Source organism: Sapajus apella, unplaced genomic scaffold (genome assembly GCF_009761245.1).
Source record: "Sapajus apella isolate SASKATOON/1434 unplaced genomic scaffold, GSC_monkey_1.0 scaffold83, whole genome shotgun sequence".
In the NCBI taxonomy this organism is placed as follows: Eukaryota; Metazoa; Chordata; class Mammalia; order Primates; family Cebidae; genus Sapajus; species Sapajus apella.
In genome coordinates, this window is record NW_022437023.1 from 4,738,326 (window position 1) to 4,755,432 (window position 17,107).

General features: G+C 44.0%; 1 protein-coding gene across 1 annotated transcript in view; it reads left to right on the top strand.

Moving 5' to 3' along the window:
* The window catches only part of TBC1D22B (TBC1 domain family member 22B), a 78,041-nt gene that overhangs the window by 16,332 nt on the left and 44,602 nt on the right, over nucleotides 1-17,107 (top strand). The window contains exons 3-7 of the mRNA XM_032253603.1: nucleotides 7,186-7,493; nucleotides 9,850-10,029; nucleotides 10,555-10,625; nucleotides 12,006-12,134; nucleotides 14,178-14,243. Of these exons, the coding sequence (XP_032109494.1) occupies nucleotides 7,186-7,493; nucleotides 9,850-10,029; nucleotides 10,555-10,625; nucleotides 12,006-12,134; nucleotides 14,178-14,243 (754 nt within the window). The remainder of the gene's footprint in view (nucleotides 1-7,185; nucleotides 7,494-9,849; nucleotides 10,030-10,554; nucleotides 10,626-12,005; nucleotides 12,135-14,177; nucleotides 14,244-17,107) is intronic.

Genomic DNA, 17,107 nt, shown 5'->3' on the forward strand with positions numbered 1-17,107 from the left:
CACTGGCTTTTTTTTTTTTTTTTTTTTCAAAGACAGAGTCTTGCTCTGTTGCCCAGGCTAGAGTACACTGGCATGATTAGGGCTCACTGCAGCCTTGACCTCCTGGGCTGAAGCTATCCTCCTGCCTCAGCCTCTGCCTGCCTCACCCCCAACCCCACCCGCAGTAGCTGGGACTACAGGCATGGGCTACCACGCCTGGCTAATTTCTGTATTTTTAGTGTAGTTAGGGTTTCACCATGGTGCCCATGCTGGTCTCAAACTCCTGGACTCCAGTGATCGGCCTGGCTTGGCCTCCCAACGTGCTGGGATTACAGGGGTGAGCCACTGCACCTGGCTGTTAGCTCTTAAGGGGAGCATGTTTTCTGTGATATCTGTGTGATCTTCACATTAAATAGAAAGGATTTTACTATTCTTTTGGTTTTATCAAGAATCGACTTTCTGGTCTGTTGGCCAGTGAGCCAGGCACTACTGGTTACCTACCTGATAGTCTTCTGTATCCCTTCTTCTTTCATGCTCAAGAAACATAATTTTGTTCAGATATTGAGTAAGCAATAATGCACTTAGGGGAGGTATCTTAATAAGTTGGTTTAAGTCTTTGGTTTAAGTCTTTCACGTCAATTCTTTAGTCATCCCAGTGACTGGCGTAGAGTGGTTTCATCTCATTGGTTCTGGCCAATCAAAGAAAGTCTCCTTTAAACCAATCTTAATACCTCCCCTAAGCGCATTATTGCTTTCTCAACATCTGAACAAAATTATGATTCTTGAGCATGAAAGAAGCAGGCATAAGGAAGACTAACAAATAGGTAACCGGTAGTGCCTGCCTCACTGGCCAACAGACCAGAAAGTTGATTCTTGACAAAACCAGAAAAATAGAATTCATTTCTCTATTTAATTGGAAGATCACACAGATGTCGCAGAAAACATACTCCCCTTAAGTGCTAATAGCCAATCAGAGTGGGAGATGGTTCTGTGAAGAGCCTCTTTTTGCTGCCACTCACATTTCCTGCTTTTGAATGTGGTAGTGTGAGTGCGATTCTGAAAGCTATAGCAGCCAACTGGTAACCCTGAGGCAAAGAACAAGAGGATGGCCTAGACCTACATCGTGGTCTTACTATTTAAGGATCATAGTTGAGTATTATGTTACTTGTAGCCACAAGCATTCCGGTCACAGCCAGGAGTTATTGATTGGTAACAGATCTGTTCCAGCACAACCTTTGACAAACACATGGCTAACCTATAAATCCGTCCATCCACTCATGCATAAGGCACTGGAGATACTGTCCATTTTCTGTTTTGATCAAGATTGCCATACCTTGTCTGCACCTGTCATCAACTGAGCTTTTCCCTAATTTTGTATTTAGGACAGATCTTCAGGAATATTTTCATATCCCAAACTGCCAAGGCAAACTTTATATTGTTTTCTCACCTGTTAATGATATGAAATCATGAATATTTTCACTGATCCTTCAGCAGAGTTTCAGTCATGCTTTCAATAGGAGTAATTACTTAGTTTGGGAGGAATTTAATTGTCACTGAATTAATTGCCTCCTTTTTTCATGTATGTGGTGGTTTGGTATTGATATTTTATAACATGAGACCACATCTACATCTGCATCAGACCATTTTACAGTTTCAGATTGTTACCATAAAACATTTATCGCCTCTATTTTAGTACCTTTATTAGGACGTTTTTATGACTTTCTCTGCTACATGATTATCGTTCTACTTCAGCCCATCATTAATTACTGTGTGGTTAATACACATTGTAGCAGAAGCCTTTACATTGGGTCTTCAGTCATCTAAACTGCGCTAGCACAGTAAGTCATTCCCTGTCCATATATATTGACTTTAATTTGCCAAATTATTACTATTAGTGATACTATTGCATGCAATAATTTTTACAGCTCAAATAAAACTAGTCTCATTGTTGAGCAGCTCCATTGGCCACTCAATGGTATGACAGGCTTCTAAGTTTATTGTTTCCTGAATTGATGCTAAAGTATGCTAGGTCCTAATTCTGAGTCATAAAACGAATTCACATGAAGCCACATTAGTTACTAAGATATCTGGATTTATTTGATTGTTACTAAATTTCTCCACTTGCTTCATATCACTTGCCAGCGTCAAACATTTTTCTAGAAAATTCTATTAAGTAGAACGTCCACATCAGTAAGATAGTGTAGTATGATCAAATTACAGAATGATTGATCTTCTGTTCTCCTAACCGGTGTAACCTGTGGCCACTCTTTTTCAACCTACCCTTAGGTATTTGTGTTACTATCTAGCAGGGTACTCATGACCAAACCCTTCACCAAGTCAAATGTGCCCTTTACTAGGTTTGTGACATTTTTAGTATTCCCTGTACTTCTTGAATCCCTTTTTCTTTGCCAGTTACTATCTCTATGACCTGGGGCAAATTACTGAAATTTTCTGAGCCTTAGTTTCCTCATTCATAAAATAGAGATAGTAAGACTCACCCCACAGATTTGTGAGGATTGCATGAGGTTGAGGTATCTGCAAAGGTGCTTTCTAAACTATGATTTGTCGTACAGTTGTAAGAAGGTATGGTGTAGGTGTTCATCAGAGGCCAGTTTGGTTTTGACTTTGATAGAGTTGTTTTTAAATAATCTTGGTTAGGACGGGGCACGGTGGCTAACACCTGTAATCCCAGCACTTTGGGAGGCTGAGGTGGGCAGATTAGGTCAGGAGTTTGAGACCGGCCTGGCCAACATGGTGAAACTCCTGAGGTCAGGAATTTGAGACCAGCCTGGCCAACATAGTGAAACCCCATCTCTACTAAAACACAAAAATTAGCCGGTCATTGTGGCACGTGCCTGTAGTCCCATCTACTCGGGATGCTGAGGCAGGAGAATCACTTGAACCTGGGAGGAGGAGGCTGCAATGAGCCGAGATTGCACCACTGCACTTCAGCCTAGGTGACAGAGCGAGAATCTATCTCAATAATAATAATGACAATAATAATAATAAATAATCTTGGTTAGACTTCAAGCCACACTGTGACATTCTTTTACCTTGAGTTAGGTATAAACTACTTGGGACCGTGTTTGAATAGAATAGTCTGTAAATTAAAGGCATCCCCAGCTGGAGTTATGTGGATTAACTTTTTGTTGCAACTACTGGGGTCAACAGGAAGGGGTGACATTTCTCTTACAAGGACCCCATGGCTACATGTGGCTTCTTTCCTGTCTACTCAGAATAGGCTATGTGTGTCAGACCTAAGTCTTTTCCTACGAGGTGAGAGTTTTCTTCCTTCCAGGTGAGAGAGTCAGGCTGTTGGCTGTGTATACTTGGGGAGAATTATAGCTGTGGTGGTGCGTGGCTCAGTATACTTGGTGACTTCTCTTCCTAGGCTACAGATCCTTCTAGGCCCTGGTCTTTTATTTTTTATTATTATTATTATTATTTTTTGAGATGGAGTTTCATTCTTGTTACCCAGGCTGGAGTGCAACGGCGTGATCTCGGCTCATTGCAACCTCCACGTCCTGGGTTCAAGCAATTCTCCTGCCTCAGCCTCCCGAGTAGCTGGGACTACAGGCGCACCCCACCATGCCCAGCTAATTTTTTTGTATTTTTAGTAGAGACGGGGTTTCACCATGTTGACCAGGATGGTCTCGATCTCTTGACCTCGTGATCCACCTGCCTCAGCCTCCCAAAGTGCTGGGATTATAGGCGTTAGCCACCGTGCTCAGCCTCCTGGCCTTCTTTTTAGCTATTTTTTTTCTAGGTAGAGTAGGTAGTTAGTAGCACATGCTGGCTCAGGAATCAGGTAGACCTGGATTTGAGCCCAGACTTCACTGCCTGCTCATGATCTCAGTAAGCTTCAGTTCCCTCATCTATAAATGAGAATAACAATAGTACCCAACTCATAGGATTATTAATGGGCATTAGATTAGAAAATGGGTAGATATAAAAATTAGCATAGGGTCTGGTAGCTAGTAAGCAGCCAATATTTCTGTGTATATATGTGTGAATATATGTATCTCCTCTGGAGAGAGCGTAACTAGTAAACATGGAAAAGCTTCAGTCTTAAATTTTCCCATCATTGTTTATTGTCCCTGGTCTGTGAATTCTCTGCCTTCTCTCAGTGATAACCAAAAGTACCTTTCACTTCTTGCTTTGCTGTTTCTTTCTTTTTTTTTTTTTTTTTTTTTTTTTGTGGAGAGGGAGTCTTGCTCAGTTGCCCAGGCTGAAGTGCAGTCATGCAATTATGGCTTACTGCAATCTCAGCCTCCCAGATTCAAGTGATTCTCCTACCTCAGCCTCCTGAGTAGCTGGGATTACAGGTGTACACCACCACAAATAATACAAATTAATATAATACAAATATATTCCACAAATATAATACAAATTGTTGTATTTTTAGTAGAGATGAGGTTTCACCATGTTGGTCAGGCTGGTCTCAAACTCCTGACCTCAGGTGATCCACCTGCCTTGGCTTTCCAAAGTGCTGGGATTACAGGTGTGAGCCACCACTCCTGGCCTTCTCTTTCATTCTTGTGGATGGTTCTTACCAACTTTGTTTTGTCCTCAGATTCTTCCCCTTTTCTATGTGATACCAATTCCTTCCTCCATGAAGACCTCTTTTCTCAGGACAGAGCTGACTTTTAAATTGGTTGGTTGAATGTTAGGTTTTGTGGGCTAGGTATCCTTAAAATCATTTCTGGCAACCTCAGAATGGTCTGCCTTGAATCTCATGTCTTTATGTTATGAGGAATGACAGCCTTTTCTCCCTTCTTTCCTCTTCATTGTGTTGGAAAGTGTCCTTCCAGTTTCTATTTGCAAGTCTTCATTTGAGTAAATTTCGATTCTTAATCTACTTCAAATATATTGAATCATCATCTGCTTCAAAAATGTAATGAAAACTGGCCAGACGTGGTGGCTTACGCTGGTAATCCCAGCACTTTGGGAGGCCGAGCCAGGCAGATCACCTGAGTCAGGAGTTCGAGACCAACCTGACCAACAAGGCGAAACACCGTCTCTATTAAAAATACAAAAATTAGCTGGGTGTGGTGGTATGCACCTATAATCTCAGCTACTCAGGAGGCTGAGGCAAGAGAGTCACTTGAACCAGGGAGGTGGAGGTTGCAGTGAGCCTAGATTGCACCACTGCACTCCAACCTGGGCAACAGAGCAAGGCTCCTAAATATATATATATATATATATATATATACACACACAGACACACACACACACACATATATATATACACACACACGTGTGTGTATATATATATATATATATATTTGTAGATATAAATGAAAACCTTTAAATGCATTAAAGAGTATGAAGAAAAACACAGCACACACCCTGGTACCCACCCCTCGGTTAACCGCCTTCATTTTTCTCAGAAGTCAGCACCTATTAGAACCTGACAGCCAGTCTGGCCCGTCTCTCACTGGTGTGTGTTCATCCAGTCCTGGTGTGCATGTGTGTCACCCCCGTTAGGCCATCAGCTTCAAGCCAGCTCTTTGACATGAGTTAAAATTAAACTTCCTGATTTGATGATCGTTTAAAGAATTCTCAAAACATCCAGTATTTATGCAATCTTGATGTACACATGGTCTCTAAGGAGGAAAACAGTAATAACCACAGACTCCCGTGCAGTATATTAGATGACAGATCTTTCTTACACAGCTGCCTGTTTGTTCTTGATAGCGAATCTCCTGAGGTGGTACTGCAGGTGGTAGGTCAGGTTCCCTTTTACAAAGGGAGTTTATTTATAACATTTGTCATAAATTTGTCATAAATAAGAAATAGCTTCTGGGCATGGTGGCTCATGCCTATAATCCCAGCCGTTTGGGAGGCTCAGGTGAGGGGCTCACTTGAGGCCAGGAGTTTGAGTCTAGTGAGACCTTTGTCTCTCCAAAAACAAACAAAGCTGGGTATGGTGGTATGTGCCGTGGTCCCAGCTACTCAGAAGGCTGAGGTGGAAGGATTGCTTGAGCCCTTGAGTTCAAGACTACAGAAAGCCGAGATTTCTCTACTGCACTGCATCACTCCACCCTGGGTGACAGAGCAGGGCCCTGACTCTTAAAAGAACCATATAAATACACAGTGAAAAACAAAACAGCCTTATTAAATTTGGAGCCAGATCTTGTTGCTAGCAAATATATTGATTCTGAGGCTGCTCTCATAGTCTTAAAGACAGAGTAGCACCTAACTTAGACGTTCTCCTCAAGGCTAGCAGATCTTATAACAATAAATAGGGAACAACTTTTTTGTTTTGGGACTTAATGTTTAATGCTACATATGTGGATGACCTAAAATTATCTCCTTTCCTGCCAGGAGTTTATGTCCTACTCTAAGTGATAGCAGATCAACTCTCAAATCTCAGTGGATTAACACAGTAAAGGTTTATTTCCTGCTCATGCTACATGTCTAAAATGGGGGGTGGGTGAGGGCAGAGGGCAGGCTCCTAGACATAGTCACTGCTGCTCCACGTAGTCACTCCCTAGGCTGAGGGAGGCTCCACCATCTTGCCAGTCATCACGATAGAAGAGAGGCTATAGGTCAGGTATGGTGGATCACACCTGTAATCCCAACAGTTTGGGAGGCCGAGTGGGAGGATTGCTTGAGCCCAGGAGTTCAAGACTAGCCTGAGCAACAGTGAAACCTTGTGTCTACAAAAAGTAATAAAATTAGCTAGGCATGGTGGTGTACACCTATAGTCTCAGCTATTTGAAAGGCTGTGGTGGGAGGATCACTTGAGCCCAGGAGGTCAAGGCTGCAGTGAGCCATGATCGTACCATTGCACTCCAGCCTGGGTGACAGAAACTCTGTCTCAAAAAAGAAAAAAAAAAAAAAGAGCGTTATGGAGAACTGACACCTATTCTCTACTTTGCTTGGAAGTAATCGCCTCATTTCTCTTCTCAACCCATTTGCCAGAACTAGTCATATGGCCTTACCTTAGTGCATAGGGGCCAGGAAGTGTACAAGAGCACACGGGATATTTGGTGACCGTTGCTGTCTCTGCTACATCTGTCTCTGTGATATCAGGCTGGTCTGGATGCAGCTAGATGAAGAATGGATGTGGGCAGCTTTTGTTTGAAGAAGCTAATGATTATGCATGGAGTAGTTTGTAATATTATTAATATTATAATAAGCAAATACAGGTGGTCAGATATGTCAGACCATTCCTTGGTAATTGTGTCTTCTTTCTTGAAGTTTCATTAAAGAACGATCAAAAGTCAACACAGTTCCTCTGAAGAATAAGAAGGCCTCCAGTTTTCATGAGTTTGCACGGAATACCAGTGATGCTTGGGACATTGGAGATGATGAGGAAGAGGACTTTTCCTCACCTTCTTTCCAAACTCTGAACTCAAAAGTTGCTTTGGCAACTGCAGCCCAAGTTCTAGAAAACCACAGCAAGCTGAGGGTAAAACCAGAGCGGTCCCAGTCAACGACATCGGACGTTCCTGCCAACTACAAGGTCATAAAGTCCAGCAGTGATGCCCAGCTGTCCAGAAACTCTAGTAAGTCCTTTCTGCTCCCTTCACAGCCTCAGCCGTCTCAGCAGCATGCATTTTAAATAAAAGTGGTTTTTCTTTAGGGCCTCACTCAGATATTCCATTGGGTGGTAAATAAACTCAAGCCTGAGATAGGACATCATTAAGTCTGTGTGGTCACAAGCTATACTTGCCCCTCCCACAATGGTGGCTGCCTAGTCTGGTGACCTGGGCCTTCACTTTCTGACACCCAAGTGTTGTTTGCCATTCTTCACTTTTCTTCTTCTTTTCCCTGTCCTGGAGTCCAAAACTTCTCTGGTTTGATTGCTTCACATCACTTTAGGCCTGGTCAGGTTTAGAAATATTAACTAATGTATTCAAAGCTGTTAGTGGCTGTATTTCACAAATGTTTGGCCCTGTGGTTTGACTTTCTCAGCCCTGGGGAACAGCCGCTAGCACAAGGTTGTCTTTTCCTGTTCCTGAGGGAGGGAACAGCATGTGCTTGAAGGCCCTAGGTCCCAGCTTCCTGACCATCAGGCAGGTCCCATCTGGTTGGTAGGGTGGAAGCAGAGGCCTCTCTGTTTTGTTTTCTTTTCAGGAAACTGGCCGCAGTAACGGTTGATGTGATCGTGGTTTTATTAGACCATTGGGGACTCTCAGTGTGTTGCTTTAAATATCCATGGTTGTGTTAAATATTGCCCTAATGGGTTTTATGAAAGTACGTTGGGAGCTGTAGAGGGAAGCTTTGTCACTGTAGTGAACGTTAAAGTGGTGAGCTGGTAAAGGATGAAAAGGAAGTAGAAGAACATCAGAGCCCCAGAGTGTATCCTGGCTCATGTTCTAAGGGAACGTTTTTTCCTGACTGTAAGGTCTTCGCAATCATTCCACAGTTATTTTCTATCACTGATTTGGGCTCTAGCCTGAACCTTCAGTGCCGTGTCCAGATAGGCATTGAGTGTTACTGGACAAGGTGGCCACAGCTACAGGCTGTGGAGGGTAAGTCCTTCCTGCTCTACACACTGTGATGGCGGGTCTCCAGACGTTCCTAGTGTGAGGAAGGCCCCACCGTGATCCATGAGGAGCTGCCCTTTACAGCCAGGACCTCTCCCTACCCAGAGCATTCTCCCTGAGGGGGTTTTCTCCGGCAGGCATCTGTCTGTAAATAGCTAATAGCAGAGATGTTCATCTTTCTCAGCTGTATAGTGTATGCCTGCATTTTCTAGTCCCCTTGTTACACTCCGTGTCCCAGCCAACTGCCTTGTGGAAGCTGTTTTTGGAAACCTTCTAGTAATGCTGGTTGGTTGATATTCCCTGTTTAATTTTTGTTGTGACTACTACTTTTTAAGGCCAGGCTGTGTAAAGAATATGAAACAATCATGTAACGACAGCTAGAATTAAAAACTGAGTTTTGCTTGTGATAATAAAAGTTTTAGAGTCAGGCATACCTAAGGTGGCATCTCATCTCTCGCTTGCAAATTACTTAACCTCCGTGAGCTAGTTTCTTGTCTGTAAAATAGTTATACATTCCTACCACATGTTCTAAGGATCCAATGAGAGATCACATGTAAAAGTGACCTACATGCCTTATAGGGAGCACTCAATGTATGTTAGTCCTGTACCGCTTATTCCTCCTACCCACCATCTAGTCTAGAAATGTCAAGAACCAGACAGAGTTCAGCTTGAGTCTTTGTTTGTTATTTCAGTCATATTCTGGCAGAATTAAGAACCGGTTCATTTTGGTGGGAAATGTAGGAGCCCAAAGGCACCACAGCCACCAAAGGCAGGATTGCCTTAGGCCAGAGCTTCTCACCATTGTGCAGGGCACACCGGTGGGCCAAGAACCGGTTACAAGTTGTGCAGGAATATTGACCCTCTTAGTCCTTGGAGTAGCCAGGGGTTCTGGGGCTTATGGAGAGCAACCACCTCCATTTATTGCAGTCTTATGCTTTGCAGTGTTATCTACAGTGTCATCATTCCTTATGTGCTCTGTGATGTGGAACGGGAAGGAAAACACTGCGTTAGACTAAACTAAACTCACTATTTGGCACCAAGAAAAGTTCCAAGTTGGGGTAGAAAGAAAACATTTGATTTTCCTTTAGAGTCACCAAAAAAGTTCTCAAAATTTGCTGCAGCATCTTGAGTCTCCGTTAGCACCTAAGGTGCCATCGTGTGTTGGATATAAATGCAGCCCTTCCTCTGGGTAGTGAGTGGAGCGTGGCTGGGTTCTGGCCCCTCGCTGCCCCTAAGCTGGGCGCCTCAGGCAGTGCACACAGCCAGCCACGGCCTTGGGGAGGAGACATGATGCTGAACCATTAGGTTTAAGGCTTCTCAGAATCCATGCTCCTTACAGAGCCTGTTCTTTTTCTTTGTCAAATGATCTCAGGTGATACATGCCTGAGGAACCCACTCCACAAACAGCAATCACTCCCCCTCCGGCCCATCATCCCCCTCGTTGCCCGGATCTCGGATCAGAACGCTTCTGGGGCACCCCCAATGACTGTCCGGGAGAAAACCCGCCTAGAAAAATTCCGTCAGCTTCTCTCCAGCCACAACACTGACTTAGGTGAGTCCTTGTGAGCCCAGGCAAGGTAGGAGCTTTTGGTGACTGGTATTCTTATAGCCTTGGAAGCTACTGCTCTTTATTCTTCCTTCTTTTACTTTTCTAACTTCTCCTGACCTGGTGCCCATTGCAGTAACATGCAGGTATTATGTCAGACGTATGTTACTAGAGATTTCGGACCAAATATAGGTGGGACTGGTTTCTGTGGCCTGTAGACCGTAGCGCAACTATTCTGACTTTGGTTTCCTATGAGAAACCAAAGGTGACTTTTACTGAAGTCTACACCCACTGGTCTTTCCTTTCCCCTCTAACTCTCATCTCTGAGCTGACAGGACCACTACTGCAAGGCCGTGTCCTTGGCACTTGGCTGCTCAGGGTTGCTTTGGGTTTTTACCTGTGCTTAAGGGTAGCAGGCGGGAGTGGTGCTGTTCTTACATGAATGGAAGGAGACATCAGGCAGTGCTGGTTGCAGTTTGCTTTAGGGCATTTGTGGAGTGTTAACCTAACAAGGCTGTTTTCTGTTTACAGATGAACTGAGGAAGTGTAGCTGGCCAGGGGTTCCCAGGGAGGTTCGACCTGTAACCTGGAGACTCCTGTCGGTGAGTTCTGCCCGCTGTGTAGAGAAATGAGCCTCACATGGCCCTTCTTGCCTGACGAGGTTAGTCTGGACACATTGGTCTTACTCCATAGACTTCTCTGGTCCTTGGATATGACAGCACTATGGGACTATAGTCCTATAGACTATAAAGAAACACATTCTTGAGAGTTTATTCACACACATGTACAGGCACACAGACTTGTACCAATAGTCATGGTCCCACGTTTTTAACAGCGAGGAACAAGAATAGAGTGAGATAGGGTGATCCCAGCACTTGCTTTGAGCAAGCTCCAGCATTCCCTGTGCTTCACTCCTGTTTCAGTCCGATTAACCAAAGTGTTGAAACCCACTTTGAACTGTGAAGAGTTGATAAATGGGCCTCTCTTGGAAACCTTGCTAGTCCTGTTTTCACCAAGTACAGAGAGAGCACTGTGCCAGCCACTACGATAGGAACACTTGGGTTTCCTGAGCCTGTAAAATTCATTCATTCATCTAGGGAAGATTTATTGAGGGCCTGCTGTTTGCCAGGCATAGTGCCAGGTGCTTTGAGCAGATACAAAAATGAATAAACCACAGTCCCTGCTCTCCAGGCACTCACTGTGGAATGCATTACATGTTTTCAAGAAGAAGGGTCTGTCTCCTGACTGCTCACCCCACCCCTGCTCTTGCAACCATGTAATCATTGCCTCTGCCACTTCTAATAAGTTTGAATGCTATTCAGAGCAGATTTGGTGAGAACGGAAGGGAAACAGAAAACATAAGAATGAGAGTGGGATCTAGACCAGGGATAAGAACGAAAGTTGGCCTGGAGTTTTGGCTAGGCGGGGAGCTACTGCCAGAAGTTCTGTCTGGGTGTTGTAGCTGTTATGTCACAGATTCCATTCAGCTGCTTCCTAAGCTGGTAATTCTGAAAGTTACACTGGAAAAGAATGTAACTGGCACCAGCTTAACTTGGCACATGGCTGAGATGTGCTGTAGAGGTTGCTATATCCCTGCAGTTCTCAGAAGTACAGCCCTGTACACACGCAGCCCTCTGAGGCCATGGCTTGAGGCCAGCTCCCTCCCACTGACCTACATTCACTCCTGTACTGTGCCAGCTCCAGGAGCTGAGGAGGGCTCACCAGTGGCACAAGCTCCAGCACAGTGCAGGGCCAAGGGAGTCAGTAATCCTGGGAAAGCTGGCCTTGCTTCATCTGCTCACATGTGGATCTCATTGAATGAGGTGAGGGCAAACACTGGGTGGCCAGAACCAAAAAGGGATTTACCCTTGGCAGTTCTCCTTCTTGATAGTTTCCAAACCACACCACTGCGTAGACTAAAATAAGTTAAGGATTTATCCAACCATTGTCTCCCCCCATCTGACCAGCAGTCTTGTCTGTAGGGCTATCTCCCAGCAAACACTGAGAGGAGGAAGTTGACCCTGCAGCGGAAGCGGGAGGAATATTTTGGCTTCATTGAACAGTATTATGACTCTCGAAACGAGGAACATCACCAGGATACCTACAGACAGGTACAGTCATCCCCTGCTGCCTTTTCGCTTACCAGTCTTACTCTTTAGGTGTGTCTCATGGTAGCACTCTCAGTCTTTCAGGCTGTGGTATATTGGTTAGGAGTTAAATTTATCCTCAAAACTTTTTCCAAGTCTTCAGGCTGTGGTATATTGGTTAGGAGTTACATTTATCCTCAAAACCTTTTCCAAGTCTTCAGGCTGTGGTATATTGGTTAGGAGTTAAATTTATCCTCAAAACCCTTTCCCCTCTTTTCATTCAGCAGCTCTGATTTTAGCCATTTTAAATAGACTTTTTTGGCACTAGTCAATGGCAATGCTTCTCAAACTTTAATGAACATACAAATCACCCAGGATCTTGATAAGATCTCACCTACAGATTATAAGAAAATGCAGATTCTGAGTCAGTGGGTCTAGGGTAAAGCCTACAGTTCTAACGTGCTCCCTGGTGGCGCTGCTGCTGCTGGTCCACCAACCACACTGTGAGTAGTAAGAGTTATTGAGCATGGAGGGAAAAGGAAAGCTCACTTAGCAGCGGTCCAGTCCCTCTGGACTATGACATCAGTATTCTTTCTGGCAGCTGCAGTGCTGGTTCGGCACCTGTGACTGTCTCTAGGAGCTGTAGCTGTCAGTAGTCTTGTCAGGGAGTCTTACGTCATTGCCCATAGCGGTCCTCATGGTCTGTGGAAAGGTTTGCTCCCAGCGTCACATGTGGAGGGAGGAGAAGAGTAGGCCAAGGGTTGCGGAAAGTGGAAGGTGGGCAGCTATCTACAACAAGCCTCAAGAACTAAAGTAGCCTCTGCTACTGCTGCTGCTGCTGCCATAGTCTTTTGCGTAGTTAGACTGAGCATTGGGAAATCTCCAAGTTGAAATGGAACATACTGATGTCTTAGGTGACAGAAATAAGAATGTTCAGCTTTGGTTACTAAAGGGCAACTCCTTTTGGTCTGTCCCCACTTCTTTTTTTTTTTTTGAGATGGAGTCTTGCTCTGTTGCCTAGGCTAGAGTGCAGTGGTACGATCTTGGCTCACTGCAGCCTCCGCCTCCCGGGTTCAAGTGATTCTCCTGTCTCAGCTTCCCGAGTAGCCAGAATTACAGGCGTGTGCCACCATGCTCAGCTAATTCTTATATTTTTAGTGGAGACAGGGTTTCACCATGTTAGCCAGGCTGGTCTCAAACTCCTGACCTCAAGTGATCCACCCACCTCAGCCTCCCAAAGTGCTGGGATTACAAGCATGAGCCACTGCCCCTGGCCCTTCCCCACTTCTTATATGTCATGACTTCATAAACAAGTCTTTCGCTGGTTCCCTGTTTTAGGACATTTTTGCAGCTTTCTGAGCTCTTTTAGTTCTTAGAAACTGTTGATGAGTAAGATCCTAAAAGAAGGGTATTTACTTGAATCATACCTGCTGCATACATGCCGAGCCCAGACTGAAACAGACTTCAGAGCAATAAGAAAAACCCCTTAGGCTGTGAAGCCTATTGCCATTTGACTTAAGTGGTTTCTATTGAGAGGTCTCCTCACTGTTCAATATCCTACTGCTATCATGGAAATATGTTCCACGTGGGCAGGTAGGTATAACTAGATTTTTTTCTGTGTCAGTCACGTCTTTCTGAAGACAAATTGAGCTCTCTTACTACTTTGATTCCTGTTTCTTTAAAAAAAAAAAAATTAACAACTGGCCGGGCGTGGTGGCTGATGCCTGTAATCCCAGCAATTTGGGAGGCTGAGGCAGGCAGATCACCTGAGGTCAGGAGTTCAAGACCAGCCTGGACGACATGATGAAACTCCATCTCTACTAAAATACAAAAAATAGTCAGGCATGATGGTGGGTGCCTGTAATCCCAGCTACTCGGGAGGCTGAAACAGGAGAATCTCCTGAACCCAGGAGATGGTGGTTGCAGTGAGCCGAGATTGCGCCACTGCATTCCAGCCTGGGCAGCTGAGTGAGACTCCATCTCAAAAAAAAAAAAAAAAAAAAAAAAACAACTTGTCAAAAGAACAAACTGGCATTTGTGTTTTTGGACATGCCTTCTGTTTTTCAGATTCACATTGACATTCCAAGGACGAATCCTCTCATTCCGCTGTTCCAGCAACCACTTGTACAAGAGGTGAGGAATTAATGTTCTTTGGCGCTTCTCCCCCCATAGTTCTGTGGTACCTGTTTACAGGTTTGCAGCTATGTACTATGTACTATGTACTATGAACATAGTACCCTATGTTCATATATGCAGCTTTGGTTCATTCAGAGCATGGTTTCATGCATTCTCATTTGATCTTCATAACAAACCTGTGAGCGGAGTAACATTCTGAAAGGCTGAGAAACTTGCTCAGCATCTTGAGGCTACCTGGTGGCAGAATTAAGAACCCATATCTTAGAATTCCTATTCCTGTATTTGCTCTACTTTATCAAGCTTTAAGTAGTGATTTTGTAAATTGTGGTAAAATGTACATAATATAAAAGTTACTGTTTTAGCCATTTTTTAGTGTACAGCTCAGTGGCATTAAGTACAGTCACATTATTGTATGACCATCATCACCATCCGCTTCCAGAACATTTTTCATCTTCCCAAACTGAAACTCTGTACCCATTAAATATTAACTCCCTTCCCCAGCAGCCTCCATTCGATTTGTCTCTAAGAATTTGGCTACTCCAGGTACCTCAAATAAGTGGAATCATACAATATTTGTCCTTTTGTGACTTTGTGACTGGCCTGTTTCACTTAGCATCATGTCTTTAAGGTTCATCCCTATTGTTGCATGTGTCCATTTCCTTCCTTTTTAAAGGTTGAATAGTATTCCATTGTACATATGTAACACATACTGTTGAGCCATTCATCTGTCAGTGGACACATGGGTCGCTTTTACCTTTTGGCTATTGTGAGTAATGCTGCTGCTAGTATGGGTATGTGACTATCTGTTTGCGTCCCTGTTTTAAATTCTTTGGGGTGTTTATTCAAAAGTGGAATTAATAGTTATATTTTGAGACCTAAGAAGTTAATGAAGTACATGGAAAGTGTCAGTGGGATTATTATGTTTTGACCCAAGCAGTAACTATAAACTTAAGATGAGGGATTTCCTTTGCAGCTTTACAGTAGCCAGAACACTGTTAGTGCTGTTTGAATTGAACTTTCAGTACTCAGAGAGGGATGGTGGTTAAAATGCTGAAAATGATTTCCATTTGACTTTGGGTTATATTTATAATTTTGTTTAAATATAGATGTCTCCACTGGTGGGGTCCCTCATGACTTACCCATTGCATAAAGAAGATTTTGAGGGTAACACTGTTATTTTACCTATAAGATTCAGCTCAAAGGAAGCTAAAAAGCCATTCATGATCCCTTTATCCTCCCATACCGTTTTCTGTGGCTCAGCCCTGCTTATTTCTCATTTTAACTTGGAGATTTTCAGATACTTTTCTTTTACCTGTGCAAATTTACCTCTAAATTTGGAGATGGGGAGAGCAGTCAGTTTAAAAGGCTTCTCAGGCTGGGTGCAGTGGCCCACACCTGTAATCCCAGCATTTGGGGAGGCCGAGGTGGGTAGATCACCTAAGTTTGGGAGTTCGAGACCAGCCTAACCAACATGGAGGAACCCCTGTCTCTACTAAAAATACAAAATTAGCTGGGCGTTATTGTGGGACCCTGTAATATCAGCTACTCAGGAGGCTGAGGCAGGAGAATCGCTTGAACCCGGGAGGCAGAGGTTGCGGTGGGCTGAGATCGCACCATTGCACTCCAGCCTGAGCAACAAGAGCGAAACTCCATCTCAAAAAAAAAACAAAAGGCTTCTCAGCCAGGCATGGTGACTAACTCCTGTAATCCCAGCACTTTGGGAAGCCAAGGCCAGAGGGATTGCTTGAGCCCAGGAGTTTGAGACCAGCCTGGGTAACATAGTGAGACCCTGTCTCAAAAAAATTTACAAAATTAGCCAGGCATGATGGTGTGTGCTTGTAGTCCCAGCTACTCAGGAGGCTGAGGTGGGAGAATCTCATGAGCCCAGGTGGTCGAAGCTGCAATGAGCCATGATTGTGCCACTGCACTCCAGCCTGGGTTTTTGAGACACTATATCAAAAAAAAAAAAAAAAAAAATGGGGCAGGGATGGCTTCTCTTAGTAGTGCATCCTGAATACAAACATGGGAACTCAAACTTTATTCTTCCCATTTTCCTTGAATTACCTTTTCATCCAGCAGGCTACAGTCATCTTTAAAATTTTTTTTTAAATTTTAATGTTTTTAAGACACAGGGTCTCACTCTGTCACTCGAGCTAGAGTGCAATGGCATGATCATAGCTCACTGCAGCCTCTACCTCCTGGGCTCAAGCAGTCCTCCTGCCTCAGCTTCCCAAGTAGCTGGGGCTACAATCATGCACCACCACACCTTGGTAATTTTTTTCTAATAATTTTTTGTAGAGGTGAGGTCTTGCTTGTTGCCCAGGACTGGTTTTGAACCCCTGGCCTCAAGCAATCTTCCTGTTTCTGCCTCTCAAAATGCTGGAATTACAAGGCGTGAGCCACCATCCAGTCTTCAGTTGTCTTAAACAGAGTAAAAATGCCAACCAAGGGGCAAAGAATGAAGTAACACTGAATACAGAAAGGCTTGCTTTGAAAACCTGAAAGATACTTGAGAATTGACTATAGTATGTAAGAATTACCCAAACTAGTAGAAGAAACATAGGAAAACCTCCAGGGGTTCTCCTGTCTGCCCCTCTCTATAAAGCAGGATTATCCCAGACTTTTTTCTATAGTAAACATCCCGTAGTCTCCCCTGATTACCAGGCTTGGTGCTCTTCGTTTCCATCTCTTTGGCCATTTCACTTGTACAGTGTGAGTGTGTCTGTATTATCCGACCTTTAGTAGAGATGGATTATCGCAGGTCTCCTGATTCTGAACAGCTAGCTTCCATGTACTTGGCCATTGTTACAGTCAGGCACCAAGGATTTGAGCATTTACAAGGAGCTGATCGTATAGAGTGG